We start from the raw sequence: 22179 nt of genomic DNA on the forward strand, positions 1-22179 counted from the left end.
AGGCTGGCTTACTTTGACGTCAGAACCACTTCTCGGTGTGAAATGACTGCCACTTCCTCCAGAGGTGCTGCACGTGCCATGCGTTTGCAACGGCCAGGATTGGAGGAGAAGCCGTTTGGTTGTGCAGAAGCAGGATGGGCTTGAACAGTGTTTGGTTTGGTTTGTAGCAGGAGCATCATGTGACAAGTGAGCGTGCATAGAACCTTTGGTTCAAATTAGAGGACTTTCTAGGCACATGGAGGCAAACGGTTTTCTGATGAACATTGGGAATTAATTGTAGACAATTTAAACTTTCAAAATTCATTTACTATTAAGTATGCTGAAATACTAGTTTCAAATGTAAAAGCAGTTTGTATTTTAACATGTTAAATGCCATTCACTGGTGTGCAGAAGGCTATTTGATTTTATTTTGGTAAGGAAAGTTGGGGCCTCCCTGCAGCCTTGTAGCTCTCCATAGTTTATGATATTATAAGCATTTGAACTTGTGAAGGTTTGTGGATTAGGGTGTTTCTTCATTACTGGAGTGACATGCCTGAGAGGGATGCTGAATATGTAATGAACAGAGGTTTATGTCACTGTGGGCACAGACACTGTAGGGATGCTGCTGGCATTGGTTTAGCTCAGGTGAGGGTCTCTTGACTGTGCCGCATTCTGATAGGAGCAGTTGGGTACGGAAGGGATCATGCCATTAATGCAAGGCCAGGGAAGAGTAGGATCCCATAGTCCCTTCCAAAGGCCGTTGTACCAGCAACCTTGGGACCAATAAGCACCTCAAAGGACCAGCCTCCCCACCCAAGAACTTTTAGGTGGCAAACAACGTCCAGACCATAGCAGAGTTTTGGTCTGCTTTGGGTTTTGATGGTATTTGGTTTTCACTCAGTGTGTTGCACATGTTTTCTGAGACAGTCCCATTCAGTCTTCTGTGACCCAGCTCCGCACTGCCACCAGCTTCAACTGTCTATTGCTTCCTCCAGGTCGACATAGCTGCCATTGAGAGTGAAGGAAACCGCTACTCTCTGTTCACGGAGCTCCTCGAAGCTAGTCACCATGAGGTCGAATTTCAGCACTTGATTTTACTCTTGCAAGCTTGGCCACCTATGAAAAGTGACTGTGTGTAAGTATTAAGATAAGCTTAGCCTAATTCAACATCCGCTGTCTGGATGTCAGTTTTGAAAATGTAATGTCTGCAGCGAAGGCAATGAAAGAGAGAGAGAGAGAGAGAGAGAGAGAGAGAGAGAGAGAGAGAGAGAGAGAGAGAGAGAGTGCCTGTGTGTACTTGCACACACATTAGTGTTTCAGACAGACCTGTATATGAGGAGCATATGTTCCAAGCACTCTGAACATGTGGATAGTGCAACACTCTGTCCTCTACCATGTATTTCCCCATACATTTTCCTGTACCTCCCTGCACAGATTTAATATTTTTTCCATCTTAGCCAAATACTTTCTATGTACTGCAGCTATGATTTTTCTCTTTTTATTTTTATTTAAAATCTTTTCTTTTTGAGAATTTCATACCTGCATACAGTGAAATGATCTTAGCTATCCCCCATTTTCCTCTCAGTCTCGCCTGATATTCCACCAGCATGTAGGAGTCTGTGGGAGTTCAGCTCCAACCTGCTCCCACCTTTTGAAGGGTTTTTAGGTGGAAGAGAGAGGAATGAGGAAATATTAGGTAGAAAGATAGACCTAGACAAGGAGGAGAAAGACAGAGACACGGGATAGCTTCGGGAGGGCCCTGGGTCAATACCTAGCTGCCCAGAGCTTTATTCCAAAGGGTTTTTTATAATATGCCAAGGGAAGAGGCAAAATACCTACCCCTTGCAAGATCAAAGCACACCATACAGCCAAGTGTAGACCCTTCAAACACCTGGTAACTACGCCTGTGGTCCAGTCATCCCATTATCCAGCTCTGCTGGGTAAAGCAAGCTCAGGTTCTCTGACTTTGAGTAAGGTCTCACTAGAAAGCCTCTATGGGCCACCAGACCAATATGCCCCTTCCCAAATTCATATCTTTTTTTTTTTTTTTGATAACCCACTAAGTCAAGATATTGCTGCCCTTATATACATGGATATGGCACTCTCTGCTGCAGCATGGGAATCTATTGGTAGCCACATCCTTGGTAAAAACAAAAAACAAAAAATAAAACCCATCCCCAGTGGCCAGCCACAGTTCCTCTGTAAGTGGTGGGACCTGGAGATTGCATCCCCTACCTATGCTGGGGTGCTGGCCGGCCTGAGCTTGCGTGATTCTTGTCGAAGCCGGCATTTTGAAGCACTCTTGCCCATTCTCTGGCTCATCCCTCTCCTACCACTTCCCCAATAGTGTCCGAGCCTTCGTAGTGCTGGGTTAACATAAATGCTCCAGTGAAGCGGATGCACACTGTCTCTTATTCTCAGTCCTTTGACCAGTCAGGTATCTCTCCATTGGCTGCTTTCCACTGCAACAGGAAACTCCTGTGGCCAAGACAGAGAGCAGCCTAGGTCAATGAATACACGCATGTGTGTATTTAGAAGACAGTTTGACAGGATGTCGTTTAGCAAAATAACAATCGCAAGTTACACTCTGGATTCTGTGACCTTCCCAGGCATGGGCTTTTAACCAAGTTATAGTACCAGGAATGAATTTTATGCCTGATAATTTTTGTTTAAAAGTAAATGTGTGTTGTGTTGTGTTTGGGTGTGTGTTATATTCATGTAGGTAGGTGTGCACACCAACATGAAGGCCAGAGCACACCCTAAGGGGTCGCTCCCTCGACACCCTATTGCCTGAGACAGACAGAGCCTGAAGCTGACGGCTTCATTCAGGTTCTCAGTACCTAACTCTCTGCAGCCCTAGTTCTGGGTTACACACACACAGCCATGTCTGTACCCTCCTCTCTCCAGCCCTAGTCCTGGGTTACAGACACACAGCCATGTCTGTACCCTCCTCTCTGCAGCCCTAGTTCTGGGTTACACACACACAGCCATGTCTGTACCCTCCTCTCTCCAGCCCTAGTCCTGGGTTACACACACACAGCCATGTCTGTACCCTCCTCTCTCCAGCCCTAGTCCTGGGTTACAGACACACAGCCATGTCTGTACCCTCCTCTCTCCAGCCCTAGTCCTGGGTTACAGACACACAGCCATGTCTGTACCCTCCTCTCTCCAGCCCTAGTCCTGGGTTACAGACACATGCCAGGTTTCTTATGTGGGTACTGGCGCTGTGACCTCATGTCTTCGGGGCCTTATGTTTGCAGGGCAAGCACTGTTCTGTTACCCACTAAGCCATCTCCTTGGTCTCCTGTGGCTGTCATTTCGCAGTTCAGGGTGCAGTGGACTACTGTTGTCTTTCTCCGGCCTGACAGCTGCACTGGTGGTCGATTTGTTTCCAGCACAGGTCTTGGCAATGTCAACACACAGGTTTTTCTTCCCTACAGTTGATAACGTTGCAGCTTTCACTTAAAGGAGGCACTTTCTGGCTTCCCTTTGGCGGGTCGGAGCCGCCATTGTCTCTACTCTTTCTGTTTGACTAGCTACCGCTGACTAAATAAGGATTAGTTAAGTGTGGGCACTCTGATACTGTTGACAGTCAATCTATTAAAACAGAGGCGGCAACTAAGTGACTAACAGAAAGATGGAACCACGCACAGCATGGGTACACTGGACCACCATGCAATTGCTTATGGACTTTACTTTTCATGTTTTTTTTGGACCACATTTTTCATGGGTAACTGAAACTAAAAAAAAAACCAAAATGTGGATTAAAAAAGATATATGAGTGTGAGAGATCATTATTTGACTTCTGAGGCAATCTAAAATGTTTCTGATATATTGGAGTATCTTTCTATTTTTCCTTGTACCTAAACCCAGTTTTCTTCAGAAGTATCATGCAATACATCATAACCATGTCTAATTTATTATGTGAGCACAATAATTTTGTTCTGATATTTTCACTAGGAAATTTCTGGCCTGATTTTTTTTTTTTTAACAAAGCTTACAGTGCAACCTTGAGAATTCATATGGAACAAATAATTCCCATTTATTAAGCACTCACAATATTGAGCATGCAATTTACATACATTACCAATCATTCCCACAATGAACACGAAAAGGTAGTTTTACCTGATTATGTAGATGAAGGAATTGAGTCTCAAAAGCTAGTAACTTCAGGTTGCACATAGCTAGTGAGGAGACAGACTTCTCACCAGGACTGGCCCCATCATAGGCTTGGGTTCTCCTCTCTGTCCTGCTGAGAGATAGGTGTGGTACCTGCCTCGTCCTTGTGCTGTTGGCCATGTGACCCACCCCTTTCCTTTGGGAGAAGCAGCCAGGTTTCCTTTGAACACATCACTGTCTGTCTGAAGCTGCATTTCATGGGTAGAAAGCATGAGGCCCTGGGACCTGCTCAAGCCTCTTCACTCCAATACTGATCTTCTTTAGTACTCAGTGAGCGATTCTGCCCTAGGCCAGCAAACTTTCCATGTCTTGGAATGGGAAGAAAATGCTTCCCAGAAAATGACTCCCCTGGAGCAGTTTAGGAGCAGGAAAGAACATCTGGGAGAGACTCATGGCCTGAGCCCTAGGGTGGGACTGTTCGGAACTCCTGAAGCAAACTGCGGAGAACTTCACCTTATGTTTGTTTGTTAGCCAGATGCCTTTAGAAAGGAAGAGGAAGCATAGCTTAAGTGTCTGTCGTCTGGGACAGTGGTGACATGCTGACTGGTGTTCTAAACAGTGGGATTTCACCCAAACTGTTTAGTTTGGGTTTGCTGTCATTTAAGACAGAATCTGATTATTTAGCCCATGCTGGCCTTGAACTAGTGACCCCCCAGCCCTTCATGTCCTACCATGCCTGGCTGTCACACCAGTACTGCTCAGCGTATGACCTTCATTGTCTCTCTGAAGTGCTTTCCTGGGGTCTTGCTAAAGCTACTCAGGACCTGCAACTGCTTGCTAACTGCAGCTTCCCGGATCTTAGGCACCACTAAAACCCACCAGAACAGAGAGTGAGAAATAAAGATTCTACTACTGGCAGTCCGACCATGGGGTCAGAATTTGAGTCTGGATCTGTGTAGGGCTCAAGAGCCTGAGCTCTCAGGACATCTAATATCCCAGGCTGCCCACTGCTTGTTCATGCCACAGTGGCCCGCACATCTTCTCCGTGTCATCTTCTTTAGAGGACAGGCTAAAGGAGCACATTATGTACTCTCACCGCCATAAGCACCTCATTCCATAAGTGGGATTTGCTGTGGTTGTTTTAATTTGGTGTAGTTGTGAGAGAGTTAATCCCCTCCAATGTTTTGCACACTTCTCCAGCAATCCCTGGGTGAGACTGTCGACGGTGATGCTGACCAGATGTACAGCAGAGAATAAGCGGGAACTGGGGGACGAGGTGCTGAAGATGTGCCGCTCGCTGTACAGCACTGAGCAGAGGCTGCCCGTGGAGGTGAGTGGACGGGGCAAGCGGCTTCCTGGGGATCCGTTTGCTTCGCACAGCCCTCTGGTCTAGGCAGTTGCAGTAGCTGTCCCAGAACACTTAGCTTAAGCAATTCGAGTGAAGGCCAAAGGTGTGTAAAGGAGCAAATGAAAGAGCAGGCCTGAAGGGAGTCCCGAAGCTGTTCGCTTGTTTCCAGCACGCCGAAGCATTGACGTTTACAGTTGCAAGGCACAGACCAGTGCAGCTCCCTCCGGAGGCCTTTTTATGGCCAGTCCTAGTTAAAGGAACCCAGTGGCTCAGGTGTTACCTGCATGAACCAGGCTGGTTGTACCTGGTCACCAAGTAACCACTCTGATCCTTGCATACTTCATTGTGTCGTTGTAAGGAGATTGGATGGCCACAGCTGTTCCTCTCTGCACCCTACAGCAGAAACTCAGTCACTTCCACTTTGACTCCATGATTGAAGTGTCTAATATGTACAACATAGAAACGTTTTATATATTCTCTTAGTTATAGTAGCCTGCTGTATGTCCACTCAGCAGTATACTGTTTGAGCAACTTGTATGTCTTAAATTTAAGCATTTGGATAATGGCATTAAACTAATTAATTAGCTTTGAGTTTCCACCAGATAGGACATAAACTTGAAAGCAGAATTATAAATCTGATCCTGTAAATCCTCAATGTGATCACTCAGGAAAACCACTCTTGGCTATGAATGAACATTTAATGGATTGTTTTCTAAATTTGGGACCGAGCAAGTGTTTTTATTGAATTTTTAAAGACTTATTTGTTTAAAGAACTCCAACCAGGGAAATGATAGAGGTGTTCTATAAAATATTTAAAGTGCCAGTACCTAAAACATGTAGTGTAGTGTGAGTTTGGAGCTGTGTACCATGGCCCTCTGGTATCAGCTACGTGTCTACATATGGTCTGTGCTGCTGGATCACAGTGCGCCCTGATGGTATGAACCTGGCAGAGTGATCTCATCATTGGGACAAATTTCAACACTCTGCAGAGAGTGAGCTCAACATAGTTTAACATTGGCGCCAAAGTAAGTATATGCAAACACCCTCGCTTTCATATGAGCTGAGATGGAGCACTGTCCAATCGGGACCAAATGCCAGGGTTGACTGTAGCTGTGCTGTTGAATTGAATGCCGTTAGAAAGATCTTACTTAGGCTTTAGCAGTTCTGTCTCTCTCTTCCATTGTGTGTCCAGCTCTAAGGGCTGGGTTGCTGCTCCCTGTGGGTTCCTAATCGCCACCACTCTCAGATCCGGAGTTCTCCTTGAGGTGGGAAGGGGGTGGATTAGTCACTGTTTCCGAGTAGGCTATGACAGTCTCTCTGTTGCACTTGCCGGAGTAAAAGGTACTTAGTGAAGGAGCGCTGTTGCCACTGCGTGTTCACTGGCTCCTTAAGTTCAGTTTCCTCCCTCATGTTGGGCATGCATATAAAAAATGTGCCTTGCATGTCATGATTACAGGAGATTAGTAGATGATAAGCATTATTTTTATTGTTAAATGTGCTCAGTGAAAAATTTAAAGTGCTACTAGGGAGAGAACATAATTATTACAAAATAAAAATGTCTTGAATTTATTTTACCGCATTTCAGAGTTGCTCAGCTTAATCTCAGAGCTCTATAATAATTTCCTTCACCGTGGTGCTGAAATTATCCACTACTCAGTTACTTTTATTGTGCCCATGGCTAGTGACCCCATACCCAGTTGTGATAGGGCACTGAGGTGGCCCCACCCCTCCCCTTGTCCCTGTTTGTCGTCACCTATGAAGGTGATAATTACAGTTTTTCTTTCCACCATGACTTGCCAGAGCACCTTTTTGTAATCTCCTACTGTTCCTCATTATGCCTGCTTCCTTCCAGCCATGGTGGTTTCCCATGGAAAATTACCAGCAAATGGAAATCACTGCCTCTGTAAGCCGTGTACCCCACAGTTTTGCAAGTTGGGGAGGCTGCTTCTCAGCCTGCGTCCATGGCAGTATAAGAAGTCTCCTCAAGAGCTGAGGATGTGTGGGATAAGGACCATAGAACAAGACCATGGTGTTCATTGAGCTACAACTCTAGCTTCCTGCTGCTTGTATGTGACCCCGCAGGAGTTTGAGCCACAGAGGCTATAGGCTGCTGTGTGAGAGCAAGTCACCCAGATGAGCCTGGCTAAGCCCAGGTTGGCAACCTCAAGAGTGGTCATCCTTCCTCACAGCTGAGCTGCTTTTGACAGTGCCAGGAGCTTGGTTTAGATTTTCCCATGACATCCAAGCTATTTCCCCTTCTGCCTGCTTCCTCCTCACCCTCCTCTCGTTAACAGGGCTAAAATGCCTTCTTTAAGGTTTTTGGAACAAAACAAATGACATGGTGTGTACTATGCCTACCAAGCATAGCAAGGGGGTCAGAACCCCTGAGTCTCTAGTGGAGATGATAGATGGAAGCACATTTGGCAGCCAGAAGTCCGGCCTAGGCCCAGCCAGACTTGAGCAGCTCCGGAGAGCAGGAGTCCATGAATCCCCCCTGCACAGCACAGCCTTTACCAGTGTGACACATCAGAACCTACCACAGGGGGAGCAGTCAGCTCCTCTGCATGTATGAGCAATCCACACCTGCTCACACTCCCTCTTCAGGCTCTAAACATCTGTGGACAGTGATCCTCTGAGTCCACACAGGTTGTATAGAGGCAAGAAGAGTGTCAGTGGACTGGGCTGACTTCCTGGCAATATCCGGCTAAGGCTTGTCCCTGAGCCTGGGCCTACTTACCTGTCCCCTCTCTTGTCATGTTAGGTCCTGACTGAACTGTGAGGTGTCAAATCAGTGATTTTGTGGTTCTCTCTGCTGCTTGGACTCCTTGCAGTTAGTTCCCTGTGTAAATCTCTTGACTCTTCTCTCGCAATACAAGCACTAGAGAAGACGCAGCATGTAAAGACTGAGTATTTGGCCAATAGCTTAGCTAAGAGACTATAAATTCCTAAGTGGATCACATAAACTGGCATCCTCTGTCCTCACAGACCTTGCCTGGGCCATGTGCTATCTGTCCTGCTTTGATTTTTATCACAAGGTAGATCTGGGAAGTCATCTGGGAAGAAGAACCTTAATTTAGACAATGTCCCCATCAGATTACATATAGGCAAGTCTGTAGATGTTTCCATTGTCTTGATTAATGATTGGTGGGAGGGTGTCACTCATGAGTTCTGGGTGGTATAAAAAAGCAGGCTGACCCAACCAGTGGATCACGTTCCTCCATGGTCTCTGCTTCAGTTCCTGCCTCCAGGTTCCTGCTCCAGCATCCCTTTATGATGGACTGTAAGCTTTAAGATGAAATCAACTCTTTATTCCCCAAGTTGCCCTTGGTTATGGTTTTATCACAGCAATGGAAAGCAAACTAAGACACCAGCTATTACTTGTCTTCTCAGATGGTATCTGTGCTATTTCATAAAATTGCCATTTAAAGCTACAGCCAATGATGTCTAGACATGAAATGCTGAGGCTCTTTGTCAATTAGTGATAGCATATTGAATAAACAGCAGACATGAGTGCTAAGAGAGACTCATTTACCGATTTTAAGCATGGTATGTACCATGTAACTTTGGAATAGATGAAGCATGGCTCACCCCCAAAGGGGAGCACATAGGTGAATGTAGAAATACAGGATAGAAAATAATAAAGAGTACGGTGGGATGTGGAAAGGAGGCTAAGCTGGGCCAGTCAGAGGTACCTGTCACTGTGTGTCACTGTTCTTGGGGAGATGTGAACCAGTGTCCGCTTACGCCAGATAGGGAACCAGCAACAGACCAGTGTAAGCAGACGCCTGACATCCAACTTGGTGAACCAGTGAGTTTGATTGAGGTGCTTACAGGAGTGAGGGGTCAGGTCACTCACAGAAGCAGAAACAAGTCCAGGACAGCTGCATTCCTAAAAGCCCGCCCCAGTGGGTGACAGTTCATGAAGCAGGAGCCCTGGAGCGCACTGCTCAGTTTCGGGCAGCTCACCAGTTTGGAAAGCGTCTCATTCAGTCTGTCATCATTATCACCTCATCTTGGAGTGATGGACAGGGATGCTGAGAATGCCCTGTGTTTGAGTTTTCAATGTTCTCTCTTCTGCTGTTGTGGGGTAGCACAAGAGAACAACAGCCCCATGCAGGGCTGTGATCCTTCATTCTTCTTCCAAAACAGTTTTGCTTTAATATAATGGGGCCTACTTCTTGGTCTAGTGTTCAGTTCTTTGTGTCATAGCTACAGTCAGGACACTAAAGGTGACCAGCTCAGCGGGCAACACAGTTGTGTGTTTCCTGCCTCTTTGTTGTAAAGGATTGTCTTCTGTTACTTTATTCAGAGTCCCTTTTTTTCTGGTGACAGGTTCAGCAAGTAGAATAAAAAACTAAGGATAAAATTCAGGTCTACCTGTGGAGATCCACGCTTGTTCATTGTTTTGAATCACAGATAGTTTTCATGGTGATAACATATCTTAAATATATCAAGAATTCCATTTCCTTTAACATTAGAGTTTTAAGCATGATTTAAAAACATAGTCTTTGCTGATATCCTTTGTCTCAGTAGGTATGAACTAGATGTTAGCATTAGTAATAGTTTGTAACAGCTGCTATGAAGTCTGTGCTGTATGCTTAGCACTATACATTTATATCAATTATCAGATACACAACAAAAACTGCAAAACAAATACAGTTGCCTCTATTTTACTTATGGGGAAAACAGGGCTCTGAGAACTAGAAGAAGTTGTGGCACTAGATCCGCATAGTGAGTGTGTCCTGCCACTCAAAGCAATATTATACACAGATGTCTGAACATCTGGAAAGATGGCCACAGCTTACGGCGGGGGGGGGGGGGGGGGGGGGGGGGGGGGGGGGGGGGGAAGGGAATGACATGGTCAGTAGCCAGTAGCTCTACTCACAAGCGCGCGCGCACACACACACACACACTCACACTAAGTACATACATGCACAAAAATACCACACATATATAGCCACACAAAGAAAGAAATATAAATACACATATAAACACACACAAATACATGCACACAAAAGTATATGTAGACAGCCCCACGTAAGCACACACATACATACATATATGCACAAACATAACCACACACATGTAGCCACATACACACACACACACACACACACACACACACACACACACACGTATGCACACACAATAACAGGGGCATGTAAAGGCGCATCCAGAGGCTGCGCACAGGGCTGCACTGTGTCCCTGAGTGGAACTCACCTCCTCCGTGATTTCAGGGTGTGAAGGAGCTGTGCCTGCTGCTGCTGCACCAGTCTCTCCTGCTGCCGTCCCTGAAGCTGCTCCTGGAGAGTGGAGATGAGACGCTGCAGGCCATGGCCCTGGAGCAAATCTCAGCCGTCACTAAGGTATGCCCCTCTGAATTACGACTGTTCTTGTTCAAAAGTGAATGGAGTGCATTTATCCTCCTTAACAAGAGCCGTGATTAATCCCCAGCTACTCTACAGATAGTATCTCTGACTACGGCAGCCACCTCTGTTCAATCCAGGCAGTGCGCACTTGGACTCATAGGCAGTCACAGAGCCTCCCCCGTGAACCGGACACACGGAACAAAACATTTCCATAGAGAAACAGCATCTCAGTGGCAGGAGCCAGCAGCCCAGGTGCCTTCCACTTGGAATCTGGGTCTGGGAAATTTGACCCAGCTTGAGGCTGGCTTCCGTCTTGCAGGTTGTATGTGGTAGATGCTCACAGACAGAAGCATTTCCCAGCAGCCACACTGCCGCCATCTGAAGTCCAGAGCTGCCATCCTCTGGAAACGGAGCCTCAGTGGAAGCAGGGTTTGGGCTTGAACACAGACGTGCTTACATCATGTTTGGAGATTTCTCTGCGAGGCCGGTTGTCTCGTGATGTCTGAGGAAAGCTTTTGAAGATGTACAGTTTCCAGTTAGATTCCTCAGGCTGTGTTGTAGCCAATTCACATGGAATGATCCTTCCCAAGCCCTCCTGTGCAGACATCCTTGTTTCATGTGGGTATTCATGTACACAGACACAGATGAAAGTGTACTCTGTATCATTTTACTATCCTTGCTAGATCCCTATGGACACAGTGTCTTCTGGGAACCAGAGACGGGCAGTTCTAGAACAGAGGTCTGTGCTGGCTGCAGAAGATTTCTAAGAAATAGATGCAAAGATGTCATTGATAAAACATTTTGTTAATGACAAAACTCAAAATGTTATATGAATTGGATTTGGCAACAGTCCTTGAAGATCCATTGCTTTCTGTCAGCTGTATTCTTTAAGTACTGTAAGCGTATCTGCAGAGACTTTGGAATGGTTGTCGTTATCACTGCTGCTGGCGGGACCTTTTGGGATGCCAGACTGAAGTACTTGGGTTGGTCTGTTGGCAGCCTCCTGGCTCCCTGCTGATGGGAATGTTTCATGGTTTTGTAACTTCATAAGAATTGGGAATTAAGCCGGGTGGTGGTGGCGCACGCCTTTAATCCCAGCACCCGGGAGGCAGAGCCAGGCATATCTCTGTGAGTTCGAAGCCAGCCTGGTCTACAGAGCAAGATCCAGGACAGCCACCAAAAACTACACAGAGAAACCCTGTCTCAGAAAACCAAAAACAAAGAATTGGGAATTATAGTGAGTTTTTTCTTAGCCTGTTTTTTTTTCTTGTAAACATGAAGAACAGAGATGGATCTGAACAAAACCAGACTGTGATTCTCCAACACGTTCTCCCCCTCAACTAGCTTAATCCCTGTTTAGGTATTCTCTCTAAGATGTCTCGGGGAATAAGACAGTGACGGGTTATAATGACCTCTCCATCTTCATCCCATCTCTCATTGTAAACATTCTGCATCTCAAATGCATCTGTCAGAACTGTGACTAGAGCAGGGACCCCAAACTACTAAGTCCCTCAGCACCCCTGAAGACACTATCCGAGTGGGAAAGTCAGTGAGAACTGAATGGCACTAGCGGGCTCCGTGAGAAGGTCCTCGGAGCTTGTGGAGTGCTGCCTCATGCTAAGACTGGGAACTGAGAACTGCTCTGTGCACTGTGGGCAGCGGGCCTGGGGCCGTGAAGCCAGGGCCAGCCAGCTGTGCCCATCGGGCCGGAAGCGAAAAGCCACAAGTCTAAATTGCGTACGTGTGTCTCTCTCACTTTGTGGAGACAGCCTCGTTTAGAAATCCAGTGACGAGAGTCTACCGTAAGGTGAGTGTATATTAGGACAGCCCGCATCCTTAGACATATTACATGCTCTGAAAAGCTAAAAGCTAATAGACTCTCTCACTTTGAATTGTTAAAGGTTTTTTTTAGGTTCAGTTGTAGGAAATGAACAGTAAGGTCTCTGATGCTTGTCACCCATCTTTCCCAAGGTAAAATCTGGTGTAAGTAACTACAGTAATCATGACCGAGATTGTAAGCATTGGCATGGCCTACTGACCTTTTTCATAGTTCACTAGTATCCCACACTTGTGTATGTCAGGTTCTCTGACACTGTGGCAGGTGGATCTCCTGTGAGAACTGCAGTCGAGAATCATGGTGTCCTTGTGACACAGATCTTCATTCTGTCCTCTGTAGCCTCAGAAACCTTGGCAACATAATCTGGTCTTCATCTCTGTGATTTTGTTGTTTCAAGAGGTCTGGATAAATGAAGATGCAATTACTATAGCCTGCCATTGTTCTCCAACACCGGGAAAGGCTCATCTCATACATCCCCCAGAGAAGGGCCTCAGCAGGCAGGGCTGTGTGCTGCTGGCCAGCTATTTTTAAATTGTCCCTGGTTGTTGAGTGGGAACTAGAAAACCTGTGCTGCTTTTTGTGGTTCTTTCCTTGACACACACTTTGCCCATTAGTAAGGGCTAAGGTTCATCAATAACTTTAGTTTTCCCCTTATTGGTTGTTGATCGTAGTTCCTGTTGGCATTAAAAAAATAACATCTGGCAAAGGGATCCTCTGACAGCAATTGGTCCACACGGTGCGCAGATCTGAAAGGAGAAACGCCCGCACTTGTTTGCTAGTAGCGTGTATTATTTCGCTGTTCATTATCAGATGCTGACAGCTTTATAGCTGCTTGCAGTTATAGGGAAGACGCTTAAGTGCTGCTGCGGAGCTGGCTGCAGCCTTCCCTTCAACGGCAGGACCCCCTTCTCCCTCTAAGCGCTGCTGGAGTGGCATACCTCTAGTCTTTAGCACGTGACCTTATACAGATAGGCAGAAGCCTCTCTCCTGGGTAGGAAACAGTCTTTCCTGACATGGTATTGTCGATGACTAGTCAGAGCCCCTTGTGATAGTCTACTGGGTGACTTCTCCGTCAGTCTTGATGATATGAGAGCTTGCTCACAGTACAGCGCTGGCCAAGAAGGCTGTTGCTTGGCATGCTTGAAGTTGATTGCTAGGTTCTCTCTGTTCAGGTCAAAACCCGCAAACACATTCAGCAAAGTTAGCAGACATATTTTACTAGTCTTGTGAACCGAAATCTTCTCTGTTTACTGTTCCAGATGCCTGGTGGCTCCTGCCCCTCACTGTGTCCTCCTCTGGTGCTTCCCAGTCCCTCTGTCCCCCAGACCATATCCCAGACCTCTAGTATAAAAGAGGAAACCATATTTCTGACCTTACCAAGGGCCTCCCTCCTTTAACGGTGACTACATCTCTCAAGCCCCACTTGTCGCAGATGTGACAATAAGAACGTTCCCTATCTCGTCAACAACACTTTCACAGGTGAGACACTGAGTCACACAGCCAGACCTAATGTTGAAAGTCATGCTAAGTCATTCTGCTATGTAAGTTACCTCCAAAGAAACGAGACTGTGGAATGGCCCTGACATGTGGAAATGTCAGCACTGAAAAGATGAGAGAGAGCTGCCCCTGAGTCACCCAGCTGGGCTTTGTTTGTAAGCCTCTCATTCACAGGCTAAGGCGGAGCACTGCAGGAGATGGACCCCTCCCCTCCCACAGGGCCTTGCAGAAGATGGACCCCTCCCCTACCACAGGGCCCTGAAGGAGATGGACCCCTCCCCTACCATGGGGCCCTGCAGGAGATGGACCCCTCCCCTACCACAGGGCCCTGCAGGAGATGGACCCCTCCCCTACCACAGGGCACTGCACCTTTAGGAGCCCCCTAAACAAGGCGTCCACCCTTGATCATGTGCCCTGGGGAGTGACTCAGTGATTCAGAGTGAGCTGGGCCCTTCTTCCCATGGCAGTCCTTCCCAGGTCTAGCCAGTGTGATGCCTTCATCTCAGCATCGAGGCACCAGAACCTGGCATCCTGGGACAAGTGTCTGAGCTTGAGGGAGAACCTTTAAAGTGCTCAGAAGAGCCTGCGTGGGTCTGGAAGCTCCATTCAAACCAAGGATCCCACCTCTCTTTGTCCTCTCTAACGCCTCAGTTTCTCCAAGTTTCTTCCTGGGAGGAGTCCCTTTCATGCTTTGCTGTTTTCTCCTACAGCCCCACCTCAGGCTCACACACTTTCCTTCTTGTTTTGCTGTACTGCGATAGCAGGTCAGGGATGAGGGGCTTCATGACCTGCTCTGCGTCTGCAGAGCCCTTTGGGGTTGACCCTAATGTCAGATTTGGGGCTTTGGTTTTGGTTTTTTCTTCTCAAAGTGTTTTCCGAACAGTTTAGTTGAGTGGCCCAGTGATGGAAATAACCAACGGAGGAGCACTTTCCTACCTAGAAGTAAACAGTGTTAGTGTCTCTACTCTTCCAGCTCTGTGGTGGGGCCCTCTGTGCTCAGAAATGTGGACCTGTGGACTTCCGTGTCAACACAGAAGTCCCAGCACTGTTCCTTTCTCGCCGTCAAATGGTTCACAGCCCTGCGGCTGTCTTGACGATAGAGTTTGCAGCAGCACCTCTCAGGGCCTGCCTGCTTCCTCCCGTGCCGGAAAGCTGCTTCACTCCTGCTTGAACCTATCTGACTTCTGAGCAGCCAGTCCTGAGCAGCCCTCGTGTTTGGTTGACCTATGTTGTAGACAGGCGCACTGTGCACCTGTGTGCTCAGCCCGATGCCGGGTAAAGAGGGAAGACATTTATTTGCAGGACATACGTAAAGATGAAATAAGACATCATCACTCTTTAAATGAAGCATCTCTAGGATAGAATGAGTCAGAAACAGCAGTGAACTGGAGTCCTAAGTCTGGCACCCGACTCTGTTCACAGCCACGACCAGGCTGGAGTTTTCGAAGGTCCTCTGCCCGTGCTGTTAGATCATAAACCAGGTGGCTGGGCCAGAGTGTATTAGATGTTCTGCCGGGGGTAGAACTCTCAGTCTGCTGAGGAAGTGGAGTCGGAATGTCATGTTCAAATACAGGACACAGACATTATCGTGCATGTTTTCATTTGAAGTATACACTTGGCTTGCTCTTTGCTTCTTCTGCAACTGTAGGTTAATATTTTAATAACTTACAAAGTATGAGTGTCATGTGAAAAGGAGGCAAATGTCCTCCCTAAAATAAGCAGTGAAGCATTAGTAATGATCTTCAAAGTCACGGAGATGAAGCCCTGTACGGATGATGATGCTGGGATACAGCTTACCGCCTTACTGTAATTACTCTTAGCTTGATGGAGATCCATAAAGTCAAAGGCTTTACTTCAGAGAAGGCTCATTAGGTATTGTTGAGAAAGGAACTAGAGATAACGTTAATGGTTGGAAGATAGCAGTACTCTGTGTCTACATCTATACATTTCTTTCCCAAGATCTGCAGAGTTTTATTTAGCCTCAAAAAACTGACCACCAACATGAACACACAGAAGAGAGATGAGTCTTTCCCCTTCTAGAAAATTCCTTATTCCCATTTGTCTACTATTATAACTGCAGCTGAACTGCACACCAGGCATCGTGCAAGTCACGTGGAAGCTTGCGATACTGTCAGGCCATGGACACAATGCCTTTCTCATATGAAAGTAGTGTCCAGAGAGATTGCTTTGGCAAGGCCTTATAGATGTTTAGTAATAGACCCAGGTCTAGAAATGATCTCTAACTCAAAGGACTGTCTCTCACTTTAAGTCATTTGTTTAGTGGGAAACCAACTAGCCCTTCCAGACTTGTTCATGCTTATATCACAGCCAAACTGAGACCCAGAACAATGGACTATATTTTTCCCTTTGAGCCCTTACCACACCAGTTAAGCCAATAGCAAGGATATATGATTTTCTGAGGCTGTATACCAAAGGCAAAGTCAATTCCTAGAGAACTTAAGACTCATACTAAACATATTTTAAAAGTCAGAAAATTATAAGACAATAACTGATTTCCCAACAATATAAAATATAAAAATCTCTATGTCTTTATCAAAATATAACAAAAGCAGAATTATAAATAGTAAGACAAAGTGTCCATTATAGTGAAGCCAGGGTTGACAGATACACAGACTCCAAGTTCTGGGAAATGAGCAGAGGTCCCAGTTCTCCCTCAACAACAGCAACAAATGGTGATAGGAAATATGTGGGGGAAATTTAATTCTGTAAATACATGAGTCCAGAATAAAGCAGCTGTGAGCACCATTGCCTAGCTCCTAAATTAACACATTGTTTTATTTAATACCTACTGCTGACACACCCGCATGATACCACCGCTACTGTGACCTGGCCGTGTGTCCCCCTCACATACTTCAGACAGGTTAGACACATATCCGTAACAGAAAAGGGTTCAGGATCACATAACCATTCTCCAGGCTGGACGGCCTCAAGAGCAGAGCCTGCTTGTCTTACAGTTCTGGAGATGAGCAGTCTGAAGTCAGGATGATGGCAGCCAGCTGGTTTTCCTCTGAGGCCTCCCTTTGTCGGGAGGTGGCTGTTGTTGGACATGTAGCTCCCAGCTTGTGTGTGTGTGTGTGTGTGTGTGTGTGTGTGTGTGTGTGTGTGTGTGTGTCCTCAGCGTTGGCTCTTAAAAAGGCACCAGTTGTAGTGGGGTAAAGACCACCCTGGTGCCTTCAGCTCACCCCTTCGCCTTTATCACCTCTTAGGAGGCCTAGTCTCTAACTAAACCTACTCACTGCCTGCAGTCCTAGGGTAGAGGCTGAGCACCTGTGCAATTTTGGAATGCAGAAAAGGAACACAACACAGTTCAACTAAATACTATTTCTCCTAGAGATTTATAGTATGGGAAAAATAAATAAAGAAGAAATATGTGCATGAAAAGTACCCATTGTACTTTCAATAATCTGTGTTTAAAACAGCTGAAAATTTATAGCAGAATTAAATAGTGGTGACATCTTTTCAATAGTCTATTTTGCAGCCATTAAAATTTTTGGATATAAAAATATGGAAACCATAAAAACATTCTTAGAAGTCTTAGTGTTATTGAAAAGACTAAAATGACATGGTCCCTTGTGAAAAGACTGTCAGTTCGCAGCTCCTGGAAGGGAGTGTGGGCAGTCTTGCTCTCCTGTGACCCCAGCTTGGAGGACTGATTTCTTTCCCAGAGTATTTTTGTTTCCTTTTACTTTCTAATCTCAAGGATAAGAAGTGGTTAGGATACAAAGGTGGAGAAACAGAAACTGCCCTCTGTAGTAGGCAGCGCCGGATCATTAAAAGCTTCAGTTAGAATTTGAGACAAAAGCTCTCTGAGGCCTAACAAGTTAACACAATGTGGGTAGTGCCTAGAGTGTTGTGGGCGGTGTGGATTAGAGAGAGTCTGGCTGGGATGCGCTGACAAAAGACAAACAGGCGTGTGGAGCGGCGCTGACCTAAGGCTACGGCTGCTCGGTTCCTTTCTGGCCGGCACACTTCCCTCTGAAGTAGTTAGAATGGACCAGACAAGAGCTATCTCTGTCGTTACTCGTAAGTGTGTGTGAGGGCACACACGCTCCAGAGCATGGTGTGGAGGTCACAGCACAACTTTTGGGAACCCACCAGGGATGGAACTGAGGTCATCAGGTTTGGGAAGCAAGCCGTCACCCACTGAGCCATCCCACCACCCTCCTCCTTTCCTACTTTTCAATATGGCCCTGAACACACTGTGTAGCCCAGGCTGGCCTTGAGCATCTGATGTTTCTGTCTCCCAAGAGCTGGAATTACAGACTCAACCCAAAATGCTCAGCTTTTTGTTTGTTTGCTTGCATGTTTACTTTTTCATTCTGTGTTTTGTTCCAGATGTGTACAGAATAATTGTCTGTACAGTATTTTCCTTGCAAATCACAATTTTGAAGCCATTCTGTGCTTCTACCCAGAGGGGCAAGAGCAGAAATCCCCAAGCTGCCCATGACTCTTGGTCTTGGCTCTGTCTCTTCCTGGGGGCATCTCAGTGAGGAACACTGTACTTGAGTAGGCCTCTGCTCCTCCTGTTCTCTCCCTGCCAGGCTGTGGGCAGCTCCCGGGAAGGCTGGGGCTCCACTTACCAGAAGCAAGTGTGATGGATATCAGGTCTGAACGAGCAGCGGGGGGGGGGGGGGACCAGCTTTGGCAGAGGAACTCTCTCTTCCTTCAGCTGGAACTATCTAGACACCCCAACCTTGTACACTCACCTAGGACATTTCACTCGGCAGTGCCTGGACTCAACCTTTCATCCAGGAACTTTATCTCATATTTGACAGGGGCCGTCTGGCATGCAGCTGCTCTCCTGAAGGCTGAGAGTCTTGATTTTGAAGGGTAAACCAGAAAAATGACATGTGAAGTGACCCAGATGCCATGTGCTTGCACATGTACTTAGATAATCATGTAGAGTGGGACAGTAAGACCTATGCCTGTGGGCTGATTCATTCGTTCACATCCTTATTCCACAAATCTTGGGGTACTACCGTCCTATGGCCAGCCCCTCTGATTATGGGGACTGCATGAGTAAACACAGGCTCTGGAGTCTCCACCCCGGAGGGGCTGCTGTTGTAGAAGGAAACCCAGAACGTACAAACTCAGAGCTGAGCTGCTAACACAGACCCACCACGAAGCGCCCACACAATGTTCATCTATTACATCAGGATGCAACAATCCTAGCAGAGTCCTGTGGAAGCGGAGAACATTTCTCTGGAGATGTGCATATGGTGGGAGGTGCATGCAGGAGCTCCGTGGGATTAAGATTCTTGCCTGACAAGTGTGAAAAGCAGGGTTGGGCTTGGGCAGGGTGGGATGGGTGTAGAGAAACCATTAAATACTTTCCTAGGTCAAAAGTGTTTTGTAAGAATTTGGGAAGCATATACCAGATGTGGTAGTTTGTACCTGTCACCCCAGCACTCCAGAGGCTGAGATAAAAAGGTTGCTATGAGTTCCAGTTTTAGGCCAGCTTGAGCTACATGTGAGACTCTGCCTCAAAACAAGAGTGTGAAATGAAAAGCCAGAGAAAGAGCCCTGAGGATATGGAGATGCATGGATAGCAGCATCCAATGCCCTAGGGATCGATTTGCTGCCAAGATAAGATCTTTATCACATACTTAGACAGTTTATAAAGCTGTGACAACCGTTTACTGAAGTCAGCTTATTTGGCCATTTAACCAATGTGAACCGCACTGGGTAGTGAAATAGAAAAACTATTAAACCCTTGTGCCCTCCATCCTTCCCATCCCTTCAGTAGGGGAAGCAGACGGGTCATCATAGCGGAGCATGAAGAGGTGTGTATCAGGTGTGGAGGAAGGAACAATGAGCCTGGCTAACAGCTTTAGAAGAGGTCACAAGAAAGTGGCCCTGGAGCTGATGTTTATGTCGGGATATGAACGATCCTGACACACTGTCAGTGGAGCCCATAATTTTTATTATCTGGGCTTTCTGCTTTCAGTCTTTGCTCCAGTAGATGGTGTCCTCCTCTTTAGTACCTACTCTTCTTCATAATAGGCAGGAAGAGCATACTGAGTAGAGTTTTGTGATATAGTTGATCTAATTAATTAATTAATTGACTTTGAAATGCCACATCATTTTTGAGGTCCCTACACCTACAGTTAAAGCATGCCGTGATGCAAACAGAAGCAGCCATGCAGCTGTCCCATGGTGCCAGATGGCAGTGATGATTTCTAATACACTGTCTGTGTTGACTCAATTCCTTGCAAGACAGAAGAATAATGCAAAACAGAAAAAAATTGTAAACAAAGTGGCCAAGCTGTGGAGAACCATGTGTAGACGTGAACGATGAGACCTGTGTCTCCCACGGGCTTCAGCGAGAACAGCTTCAGCCCCTCTGTTTGTTAGTATTTTCCTGTTCACTCGCACCAGAGCAGGAAGAAAGGCTTTCTTACCCTGAAAAAAATGTGTCTTCATGTGGCTCCGCATTTAAGAGAGAACTAGGGTGAAGGAGCATACGTGAAAAGTCAAAGGAAATGGTAGATGTGGCTGTTCGGAGCTCGGACTTTGTTGTTAAGACTGTGGCTCTACAACCTCCACAATGTTAAGCGAACCTTTCCTGCACTTTAATTTCCTTATGTGTGAACTGAGACATGAAAGTGCAGATTCCCCAGGCTGAACTGGAAGAGGCTCCTCGAAGTGCTGCTTCTGCAACATTAAACACGATGTGTGGCTCCGTGTGTGATTGGTGGAATAGTCAGGGCTCAAACAAGGGTCTGACGTTGTCTCTTTGTGCTGAAAGGAAGCCGTGTCTGTTGTCCCATCTCTGACCTCCCGAGATGCTCAGTTTCTCCTTGCGCTGTTTGGGGTAGGTCGTCTTCAGTTGGACAGATGTGCATACTACTGAAGGCCAGCAGACTACCTGTGACAACCTCGTGGAGAGCACAGGGAATCGTGGGAGAAAAGGATGCACATGCCCACTCACAGTTTTCTTATTTCTTGTAGGTGGATGACTCCAATTGTGACCAGGAGCTGCTTGCCCTGCTCGTGGATGCCAGGCTGTTGGTGAAATGTGTCTCCACACCCTTCTATCCACATATTGTTGGTCACCTTGTGGCCACCAGCCAGCAAGGACTCTGGGATGCAGAGGAACTGGCTAGACACCTGCAGGAGGCCGGCCATGAAGTGGAAGCTGGGTCACTCCTCCTGGCTGTGCAGGGGACTCACCGGGCCTTCAGAACATTCAGCACGGCCCTCAGCACAGTGAGGCAATGGGTGTGAGCACAAAGACCCGTGACAGAGGAGAGAGCATTGGACCCTGAAGCAGGACATGTAGCACTTGATTATACTGACATTTCTAACAGTCACAAATAAAGGAGTATATAAGATGCCCTTTCAGTACGTTCTTCCTCATACTGATGAGTTAGCACACTCTGTTATCACTGTTGATTCTTTTTGTGCCTTTTCTGGATAGAACACATTAACTGCATCTGAAGCTGTAGCTCAGAGAAAATTGGAAATGGTGCCATGTTGTGTGAGAGCGTGGCTACCCAGAGTATGGCCAGCTGCCATAGGATGGAGGAGGAAGAGTCCTGTGTTCAAGGCTCAAGACAGTTCTTGTGGCCTTAAGTCAAGTACTCTACCTCCCTAAACCTTGAATCGGTCATAGGAAAATCAGTGTTACATTATATAGCTCACAAAGTTATTGAGTATTGTATGAGGGTCCCACCAGCCAGCTCCCAAATAATGACACAGAGACTTCTTAGTAATTATGAAAGCTTGGTCTTAGCTTAGGTTTGTTTCTAACTAGCTCTTATAACTTAAATTAACCCATTTCTATTAAGCTGTGTGCTGCCATGTGGCTCATGGCTTTTACCTCTCCTTCTACATGTCCTGCTTCCTCTGTGTTTGGCTGGTGACTTCCACTTTCTTCTTCCCAGAGTTCTCTCTGTCCAGAAGTCCTGCCTTTATCTCCTGCCTAGCTATTGACCATATATATTTTTTTATTAAACCAATCATAGTGACATATCTTCACACAGTGTAATCAAATATCTCACAACAGG

General features: G+C 46.4%; 1 protein-coding gene across 1 annotated transcript in view; it reads left to right on the forward strand.

Annotated features, from left to right (window-relative positions):
• Nbas (NBAS subunit of NRZ tethering complex) overlaps positions 1–21506 on the forward strand; it is a 274692-nt gene extending 253186 nt beyond the window's left edge. Inside the window, 4 exon segments of the mRNA XM_037198012.1 lie at positions 975–1114; positions 5299–5428; positions 10684–10812; positions 21122–21506. Coding sequence (XP_037053907.1) covers positions 975–1114; positions 5299–5428; positions 10684–10812; positions 21122–21397 — 675 coding nt within the window. The 3' untranslated portion in view covers positions 21398–21506.
• The last annotated feature ends 673 nt before the right edge of the window (positions 21507–22179 follow it).

Source organism: Peromyscus leucopus, chromosome 22 (assembly GCF_004664715.2).
Source record: "Peromyscus leucopus breed LL Stock chromosome 22, UCI_PerLeu_2.1, whole genome shotgun sequence".
Classification (NCBI taxonomy): domain Eukaryota; kingdom Metazoa; phylum Chordata; class Mammalia; order Rodentia; family Cricetidae; genus Peromyscus; species Peromyscus leucopus.